The 10,000-nt window shown below is 39.9% G+C and overlaps 2 protein-coding genes across 5 annotated transcripts in view; one reads left to right on the top strand and one right to left on the bottom strand.

Annotated features, from left to right (window-relative positions):
- Positions 1-4,485, bottom strand: part of LOC137982069 (follistatin-related protein 1-like) — a 9,485-nt gene extending 5,000 nt beyond the window's left edge. Inside the window, exons 1-6 of one of the 3 annotated variants that reach the window (XM_068829097.1) lie at positions 4,288-4,485; positions 3,835-3,992; positions 3,643-3,688; positions 2,652-2,861; positions 2,271-2,321; positions 1,923-2,125 (exon numbers count right to left, since the gene is read on the bottom strand). In XM_068829097.1, the coding sequence (XP_068685198.1) occupies positions 1,923-2,125; positions 2,271-2,321; positions 2,652-2,861; positions 3,643-3,688; positions 3,835-3,906 (582 nt within the window). In that variant the 5' untranslated portion in view covers positions 3,907-3,992; positions 4,288-4,485. Of the gene's footprint in view, positions 1-1,922; positions 2,126-2,270; positions 2,322-2,651; positions 2,862-3,642; positions 3,689-3,834; positions 4,194-4,287 lie in introns of those variants that run through there. The other 2 variants (XM_068829096.1, XM_068829098.1) reach the window with 2 other exon arrangements.
- Positions 4,486-4,582: 97 nt separating this feature from the next.
- LOC137982068 (cysteine protease ATG4B-like) overlaps positions 4,583-10,000 on the top strand; it is a 15,502-nt gene continuing 10,084 nt past the window's right edge. The window contains exons 1-3 of one of the 2 annotated variants that reach the window (XM_068829094.1): positions 4,583-4,739; positions 8,816-8,893; positions 9,141-9,239. In XM_068829094.1, the coding sequence (XP_068685195.1) occupies positions 4,616-4,739; positions 8,816-8,893; positions 9,141-9,239 (301 nt within the window). In that variant the 5' untranslated portion in view covers positions 4,583-4,615. The remainder of the gene's footprint in view (positions 4,740-8,815; positions 8,894-9,140; positions 9,240-10,000) is intronic. The other variant, XM_068829095.1, reaches the window with a different exon arrangement.

Below are 10,000 nucleotides of genomic sequence, written 5' to 3'. Positions count from 1 at the left end.
TAACAATTACTTTAGTAAAGTAAACTGCAAGGAATCTGGTCACATTTATCTACCAGTAAATTGTCTTTTAGATTCCAAGACATTTTTGCTTGTATTTGAGCCTGCCCAATCATAGTGCAGTTAACACAAATACATGTACATGCAGAAGTTGCATGCACTGGGAAATTCATGCAAGCAAGTTACGATAAAATTTTCAGATTGATCCTTGCACTTTTCTGGACAATTTCAGCAATAATGGACACCTAAGAAATTCAGGTGGCTCCAACGGAACTCAAGCCCATGACCTCTGTGATGCTGGTGCAATGCTCTGCCAAATGAGCTACATTTATGAAGTGACATGGGGTTTCAATCCTGTTAGAGCCACCTGAAGTTTTCAGGTGTCTATAAGAGACAATTACTTTTAAGAATAAATTATTGTCCACATAAGTGCACGGGGTCACCTGGAATGACGAGCACTTGACAGAAGCCAATGGCACACTTTGGCCGAAGCCTTATGTGTTTTGAAACACGATGAAGATTAAGTAAGTACCGGTAAGTAAGTGCAAGGATTACTTCTCTCTTTCGAATAAATGGAGGATACGGGGATACGCTGGAACGATTACAACTCCAAATGGTAGAACCAAAGCCCTCAGCTGAAATGGGCGCACCAAAGAAGCACGCCAAACCACTCAGCCGCAAAATCCCTGGACAATTTGTGTTAACTGTTTGTGCATCCCATGGATGTATACGCCCTTACAGGAGTCTTATTAATTTTGCTTTTGTCTCTCCTGATTGAATGAAAATGTGCCACATGATTTTAGCGAGGCCAAAAGGGGAGTTTAGCAGCAAGTACTATGAGGGGAGGGGGCCAGAGAAGGATGACATTCATTAACCCCCCTGCAGTGAAGGGATTTGTTATCTTTGTTCGTAGGCATGTGAATGCAATGGGATCACTCCTTGAATTGCCGGTTTTCACTGTCACACCATCATCAAAACCATTCAACAGATAAAAATAAAAGAAGATGAATGTTCAAACAGTCTCGCAAAGGTACAGGTCTGTGCGATGTTTCATGCGGGAGATATTCGAAGAAATAAGGCTTTGTATGAAGACGCCATGTTTGCATCCCTGCAAGGGGCACAAACATGGTGGCCGGAAACTAAAAAAAACATATGTCATCAAGTTTTGCTATAAAAGGCCTGTAGTCGTCTTCTGAGGGCCCATAAACATCTATATGAGTACTTATTCTCATACAAGGACTGTTCAGATTGAAAAATCTCCGCAAATAAGTCACTTTTTTAGCCTATGTGACAGCATTCTCAGCCGCAATTTTAACATAATGTCAAGCAAAAGCTTAGAAATTCAACCTTGCTTTACCACAAGACAAAAAACCCCATCAAACTGAAAATTTGCAAAAAGATAAGTCTTCAGCTGTTCTAATAACCAACTAAACTAAAATCTAAAGAGGATTGATAATTCCTTGTTTTTTAATTGTGATGATGTCACATGAAAACCACGGATAGTTTGCTAACCACTACTATATCGTTTTCTGGCATTGTTTAAAAAATCACAAATTTTCCATTCTGAAGCCTAAAGTTTTGGTCACAAATGCTCCCAGAATGCTGTAAGCAGCATCTTGACCAACTTGAATTTTTTTTGAGGGGGAAGGGGGGTGCGATCTTGCTGCAGTTTCTTCTGCCCCCTCTTTCTGGAATTTTTTGGATCCGCCCCTGTATAGGTTACTATTTTAGTAATTTAAGAAGCTGAAAAACCTAGTCGCAGGTTTATTCATGCATGACCAACGGGACACTTTGTGACACTTATTGAAATCTGTGTGCATCTATTAGGGGCAGTTCTGGATACATCTGCTAGTTCACACAATCAAGGGTACAAGATATTGAAAACCACATAATTATAACAGCTGCACGGTTTATATTCTCAATACCTCTTCCTTTGTTTGATTTGCCAGTACAAACTCTCTGAATTCCACTGCATCGAGTCGCCCATCACTGTTTTCATCCATCTTGTCAAAATAAGACTTGACCAGATCATTATAATCTTGCACGCCTTCCAACAAATTGTTTTGGGTCTTTAACCATCCAATCAAACGACTGCGTATGTCTTCACGATCATCCTCATAGCAAACGACTGAATGGCATAGTGAACAAACTTTCTTAGTAATAACATAAAACTTGTTTGTATAGAAGTAGGGAAATTTTTAACTTAAGAACTGGGCAAGAAAAAGAATTTTTTTTAAAAAAAGTACTGCATAAGGTAAAGTTGTTTCACTTACCAGGTTTTGACTGGTTCACTCTTTTTGATGAAGAAGACTGAGTTGGCACCCCTGTGATTTGATGACAAAATAGACCATTTTACAGTTGTAGCTAAGTTACCTGGCCAAAGAATGGAAGCGAGGCTCCCGGTGACCCTGTTTTGATACAAACTTCCGTGCTTTTGTAATGTTAATATGGACTAATATTATTAGAATTACAACAACACAATTTACATGATAAAAGCAGTTGGGGCTGTATCAATACAAGGTCACCGGCAGTCTCGCAGCCATTCATGGGCTTAGAAAAGGTCGCTGAGCAAACAACTGTAAAATGGTCTATTAACCAAAGTTCTCCACCAAGGAAAAATCATGATTGTTAAGAGTGATTGTCTGATTCCTTACCTTTGCACATTCCATTATGTTTAACAGAAATCTTCTTTCCTTGCAAACAAGCAGTCCGGTGCAGCTCACAGTGGTTTGGAAAAGTCATACCATTTGATCCACAGACTGGATTATCATGATCAGGACATGATTTCTTGCAAATGCAGGAGGCAATTTCATTATGGACTAAACAGTCCTGTCCAGCATGACACAGGACATCGAGGCACAAATCTAAAAGCCAATCCAAAGAAAATTAATTACCAAAACCAATGCTGGAATTGATCAAAGGGTTCAAGTGGAAGAGAAGACCAGGGATAAACAGGTTTTCATGGGATAAACTCCCTTGTTTCTTATTTAAGTAGAGAGATAAGATTTTGGTTGGGAAAATCCCCCACCCCAAGATTAAACATCTTTACCCCGACCCCTAAAGTGGTTCCCCACTGCCAAATAGAGAAGCAAGAACTCAACCCAAATTTCAAAACGAGGACTGGAATCGACCCCAGGACTCATAAATGACGAAAAAACAATATCCTGCAACCCAAAAGACATCTACGACAATTTATGCACCGACCAAATCGAAACTTTAACATCCCCACCCCTTCCTGGGCAAACCCCGGGCATTTGACCATCTTCTGTGCCCGAGAAGTGGGGAATTTGACCTTTGCCTGTGTGAGGTGGGAAAATTGAACCTAAGTGTCAGGTTTCAAATGATTTTTTTTTTCAAAAAAGGTCTTCAAAAGGTCTTTATTAACGACGGCAGGAGCCGAACGATTGTTCTTTAGTAGGGTATGACAGACAAATCCGACAATAGGGTAGGGCATTTGAACACCATTTTGGCCCGAGGGGGCGGGAATTTGAAAGATCTTCAAAAGTTCAAATTCCCCGGAGGGGAGGATATTGAAGTTTCGAGTTGATCGGCGCATTACAGCAATGAATGGCCTAACATCTCCATCTCATAGCTCGTAGTCCCCCTTTAACTAAAATTAATTAATGAGCACGAGGTAAAACATACCTTGATTGTTTGTTTCAAACGATTCCTGACCATTTTCATCGAAGCGCTGGAAACATAAACGTTCATAATTTTCAACACTAGTACTAGTGTGAAAAATGGTTAGTTCACACCAAACCTTTTTTAAATTGACACCAAATGCAAAAGGAAGTCTCAAAAGCTGTTGAAAGTTAAATAACAAAGAGACAGACGTACAGATTCTGCTGTAACTGCGAGGCCTAGGGAAGCCAAAGTCAAGAAGAGAGAAACAGATTGAACTATTCGCATTTTCTCAGCATCCGGTTAGCACTCTGTTGGTTGTCTGTAAAGTATGTTAGTTTCTCAGTCACGCTGCTGAACCCTGTGGCTGGCTACTAGGATTTAAAACGAACTTTGACTTGTTAGTAACCCCGTAGAAAATGAAAGATCTCAAAACCCAAATCTCTTGCTTGCTGCGCACGGTCTCGCGTGTTTCACTAACAAACGGCTTTTGTTGAAATCGATTCTAAACATTCCAGAACTTCAATTAGTTGTAACCTGACGCTTATTTGCTCATTTGCCTGTCTCGGGTTTTTCTTGGATCTCCTGGATTTGTTTTTCGATTTTTTTCTGTTTTTAAATTCTTTATCTCTTGGCATTGGTAACAAAGAAATGTCATATAGGGCTCACTTTGTTGAGTTGGCAAGCTTCGCCGCGTAAGGTAGTGTTTTTGGTTGTGATACCAGGTCAGTGGAGAAGGGTACGATTTAGATAAGAAATATAGCGGTAGGCAGCAGGGTACTTCTCGTCTCCGCTCCATCCTCTTCAAAAACGTGTATACTTGCAGTCATAGAGGACGTTACTGAGTTCTTCTTTCGCGGTCTATCTGTTAGGATAGTGGGGTGGAGTCGACGGTGTCGGTGTGGGTAGGTGGGTAGGCATTGGACACCATACCGCGGAGTACTAGGTCGAAGTGACGATGTTTTGTAAACTGAAAAACTGAGAACGAAAGAAAAATATGGCGGGTCCTGTTATGGATGCTGCTTGTGTTACGTACGAAGGGGTTTCTTTTGAACTTGATCATTTCCCGAGGACTCGTGAGCCCGTGTGGATTCTTGGAAAGGAGTACATTACTGACAGAGGTAGCAGCGTTTATTTTCCTGACGTTAATCGTCAGAATTTTTTTTACATTGCCGCGGACCATGAGAACTGCAAGCTTTGATTTCTGCGTAGAATCTGTTTCGTGCTTTTTGAGTTGTTTTAGATTTTAGATTGTAAAAGGACATGTTGGTATGCTAAGTTCTCTCTTTGTTACAACAAAATTTGGTTGAATCGGTGCTAAAGTATCGAAATTTACGTTTGCGCGTATTTAAAATGCGTTTATTTCAGAGCTAAGAAAAATTTGCTTGCTTTGTTTTATTGGTCTTAATCTTGTAAGATATTTCCTTAATGAGAATGGGTTGTGGCGTATTTCTGCAAGTTCTGGAACCACGGCATTTTGTTATCGATCTAAGCTATCATTGTTTTACATCATACATCCTAGTAAAGTTGAATAGGTGTTCTCTGGTAAAAATTATTAAAAATATTTTTTTTAATTATTTTTAATAATTTTACCATAGAATGCATGATGTAAAACAATGATAGCTTCGATTAATTATTTTTATCATACATCCTGTTTACATACATTTTTTTTTAATTGAAAATTTATTCAGGAAAGATATTAAGTATCATTGTCAACTGGGAACTCGGAAAAATTCCGAGCCCCAGATGGGATTTGAACCGACGACCCTCCATGATCTATTCAGATGCTCTAACCACTGTGCTACTGGAGACTCTGTGGTGAGAGCAAGGATGGTATAGACTACGACTGCACCATGCAGTCACATAGTCTAATTTTAACCATATGTGACTCTTAACTGCATCACACAGTCACATTAACCCATTCACCCCTAAACCAGCCATACTTAGTATTTTACTCTGTCTAACGCCAGACGATTTTACTCATCAATGGGGTCACTGCCGGGAGTCAATGAATGGGTTCAATAAGGCATATCAGAGATGCGATATACCTTAATGTGACTGCATGATGCAGTTAAGAGTCATATAATTATGGTTAAAATTAGACTATTTGTCTGCAGGATGCAGTCGTACTCTATACCCACATTTCACACTTGCTCACCATAGAGGCTCCAGTAACTCAGTGGCTGAACTTCGGAGTTCCCAGTTGATGATGATGCTTAATGTGTGGTTCCAGAAAATATCCATACCCCCACCACGGAAGACAATTGGAAATTCCGAGGGAGAGGGGGGGTTAAAGGGCAGTAATTTCCAAGGGGTAGGGGGGTTTCGTGGGAAACTACTTTTCCAAAGGGTCACGAACCACGTACAAAACATTGAAAGCAACTTACGATCGATCTGAAGCACAAAACACACTACCGGACGATGTTTTGAAACAAAAGTCAGTTTTGAGATAAAGTTAATACTATTAGCTTCAATGTTTCCGTTTTCTTTGAGTTAGCTAGCTCTACAATCTCCCGAAGCTAAGAACAATGTGTCTTTCATTTGGGACGGATTCAAAACATTTAAAATGGCGGTCTCACCTGGAGTCTCGTCCCCAGACTTCTAGCTTTGTCTCTTTTTCGTCCAACCAACACTTCTGTTCTTTTGAGTATCACTTTTCGCTACCTTCACATGCAGTAAACACATTTTTGATAGGATTTATGTTTTACTGGGGGTAGTAACTCATTGAAAATGTGATAAGACGCAAGTTCCCACCATCTCAACGCTTGCATGCAACGACATTTTCTTTTTTGTGGGTGGCATTTAGACCACGGACAGGAACTGGGAGTCAAGTTTTCTCTTCTTTGAGTAAACGCAATATTTATTGCCGCCTCGGGAAACGATTGTTGAGGTTCAGTTCGTTATGTAAAACTGGAAATTCTAAAACAGGAGTTTGACTACTCATTGGAGGAAGTAAATCGCGCCAAAAACAATAAGATTCGCCCTCTCGATTCCATCCGTGGCTCAAAGGCAAGAAACAGTGAGGCTGTGTTGCATTTACCGGCGAGAAGGACTGCTGGAGAGTCAGTAAATTTGAAGACTGCACATAAATCGCCATATCTAAGTTTACAAATATGATGGATTATTTTGTCGTCAATAATATTCTTTGTAAAACAATCGCCTTTGTGACGATGTTCACGAAACCTACCGCGTCAACATGTGTGGTCCCTAAATATTAAAGAATCAACCTGAAGAAACTGACAAAATGTGTAGACAAAGGAACCTTGTAAGTTTCTGTTTTATTTGCTATGGTTTGCGAAGTTGTTTAAGTGAGTGAAATGTTCTCATCGAAGTTCGCACGAAAACGTGAAACAGTCGACGTGCAACCCAAATGTTTAAGCTTTGCAAAGTTGATAGCGCACAAGCTAAAAGTTTATCTGGATAATGAGCTTAACAAAGCGTTATATTTTTCTAAAAGTTAACCTTAATGTTTACACTGTTGAAATAAAATTCTACCGCAATTACGTAACTAACTCACTGTCGTTTTTATAAGTAAAAAAATTCTGGAAATTCCTGAGGGGAGGGGGGGTCATCAAAGACCCCCCTGGAACGGAAAATCCTGGGGGGAGGGGGGGTGCAAATCAAAAAGTCTTCCGTGGTGGAGGTATGGATATTTTCTGGAACCACACAATATCTTTCCTGTAGTTCTCTCATTACTCGCTTGGGTGGTTGAAAATTTATTATGCCACCGGACAAATAGACCATTTTACAGTTCTGTGCTCTGTTACCAGGCCTTTGAATAAAAGCAAGGCTGGAGTTGACCTTGCTTTAATAAGTGAGGTCAGAGGATAAAAGCAATCATATATATTAAAAAACAAAATATTTCTTATGCAAATTCTTGCAGCTATTTGCCATAACAAAAAAAAACCATGTTATTACATGCTTGTTTTTATCCCAAGGCGCACATTCATTTCTTAAATCTCTGAACTGGCTTATACAAAACTTGATTGCTAATTTACTCTGTGGAAAAGAGTTAGTCTGCCTACTTGATTCTTGTACCAGCTGAGAGGTCAAAGCAAAGCTGTATCTCCATCTTCATCCCCCTGCCCCTTCCATGCAAGAAAGGCAATTCAAATACCCCCATCATAGGTCTATTCTGGGTGATCAGTTATTGCTCCCACCTCAACAGAATTTTATCAAAAGACCATATTGGTGTTTGACTGATATCACTTTGTGATACTCTTAAACCTGTGCTAACAAACAGCTCTAAGCTTTTGAAAGCCTCTCCTTCAGTGCAGTCGGGAGAAATCCACTGTTCTTGTCAATATTTGTTTAACTTGATGTCAGCCCACAATTTCAAAATCATTTTTCAGTATAAAGGTCACAAAGTAAACACTCCTTCATTTTGTAGGAGGCGCGGTGGCCTCATGGTTAGAGTGCTTGACTCTGGATCAAGTGATCCGGGTTCGGATCCTGACCGGAAACATTGTGTTATGTTCTTGGGCAAGACGCTTTACTCCCACGGTGCTTCTCTCTATCCAGGTGTATAAATGGGTACCAGCGAAAATGCTGGGGGTAACCCTGCCATGGACTAGCATCCCATCAAGGGGGGAGTAGAAATACTGCTAGTCACTTCATGCTACAGAAACCGGAGATAAGCGCCAGCCTGATGGCATCGCTAGGCTCATAACAGAGACATTTTTCATTTTGAAGCTCAAACCTGGCAGGGTTAGGGAGACTTGGGCTGAGAAAGCCACATGCCAGGGGAAAATACTGGGACATGGGTAAATGTACACTGTAAAAGCTTTGGATGGACTGAGACACAATAGACCAAATCAGATAATTCAGTGTTGTACCCGATTCAAACCCTTTGGGAATAAAACATTTTTGTTCCAGGTATTTCCAATTATCATTTAAATGTGAATTCTCCATTATAATGCAAATATAATGCACAAAGAAATCATCTAAACCACAGGAGATTTGAATTGGGTACAACGTTGACTTAGCCGTTTTGATCTGTTTCATTGCTTTATGAATGCCATTTCAATGCTGACCTTGTTTAATCAAGCCTCACTGCCTAAATTTTTTTCCTATTGCTTTATGCAGTTTCAATGCTCCTTATCATTGCATGTTGCACTTGTGAATTACAGTCTGCTAATAGATACTTATTGAATCTGTAAGTACTTTTATTTATTCATTTGTTTGCTTTGCATTTTAGCAGATGACAATACTAAACTCATTCAAGATATCAGGTCTAGATTTTGGTTTACATACAGAAAGAATTTTCCGGCAATTGGTGAGTGTATGTCTAGATCATTACTTTTGCACTGATGATTTGCTTTAAAGTTTGGGAAAAACCAGTGTCCTAAAATCCCAAAATGCCACTTCATGATGCCAATTGTTGCTCAAAAATGCTAAGTTGTAATATTTTTCATATTTTTGTTTGCAAAAGAGTCAGTAGGGCCAGCTATTGGAAGAACAAGATGCATACCTGAACCAGTTGACCTTAACATTTTTAACGTTTGTTTTTTTGTTTTAAATAGGAGGAACAGGGCCAACTGTTGATACAGGTTGGGGTTGTATGTTGCGATGTGGACAGATGATATTTGCACAAGCACTGACCTGTAGGCATTTGGGAAGAGGTCAGTCTGTGTTTTTTGTTTTTTGTTTTTTTTTCGTTCAAAGCTTTTACTTAATTGACCGCTCCCCATAGGGGCTTTTCAGGGCCAATGAAACAATCAACGAAACAACAGAACACAACAACAACCTTTAAGAATCCCAACTGGCCAGAGGCAAACCAGTTGGCTATTTACAAGTGCAGCTGGGAAGTTGAACCAGGGACTACCAGGAACAAATTCAGCGAGTGGTCAGAGCGGGTCTTGAACCCGGGATCTCCGGATCTCAAGGCAAGCGCCCTAACCACCGAGCCACACTGCCTCCTTTCACTTTAAGGACATGTCTCTGCATCTGCAGTTAAGCTCTGTAGCACACTGTCAGGTCAAATTATTCCCTTTGCAAGACCTAGTTATATGGAACACAAGGCAGATCAGTATAAATTATTCCTAATTGCATACGTTGCTTTCCAAAGAAAAAAAGAAACATGCAAGGGAACATTTTTTCTCTCTCTAATTCATTAGAGCCTTTTGGTATCTGTATTAGATTGATTTAGCTGCTAACCTTGACCAGAAATAACTTTAATTAAGAAGACTGAGGGTGATATCTAATGATATTTTAATTTGGTTACGATTACTTTACAAACATCTCAAGGTAGCTGAGCAAAAAATGCTCTAAATCTATCTAACACAGGTAAAATCAAATGTTAGTTTTTATTTTTATTCAGTTGTTTGGGCGGGGAGGGGGGGGGAGGGGGGAGGGAGGTTGGCGAGGGAAAACTGGATTACCT

The sequence above is a fragment of the Montipora foliosa genome, chromosome 13 (genome assembly GCF_036669935.1).
Source record: "Montipora foliosa isolate CH-2021 chromosome 13, ASM3666993v2, whole genome shotgun sequence".
Classification (NCBI taxonomy): Eukaryota; Metazoa; Cnidaria; class Anthozoa; order Scleractinia; family Acroporidae; genus Montipora; species Montipora foliosa.
Note: the sequence above shows the minus strand (reverse complement) of the source record. Positions and strands in the feature narration are given on the sequence as shown.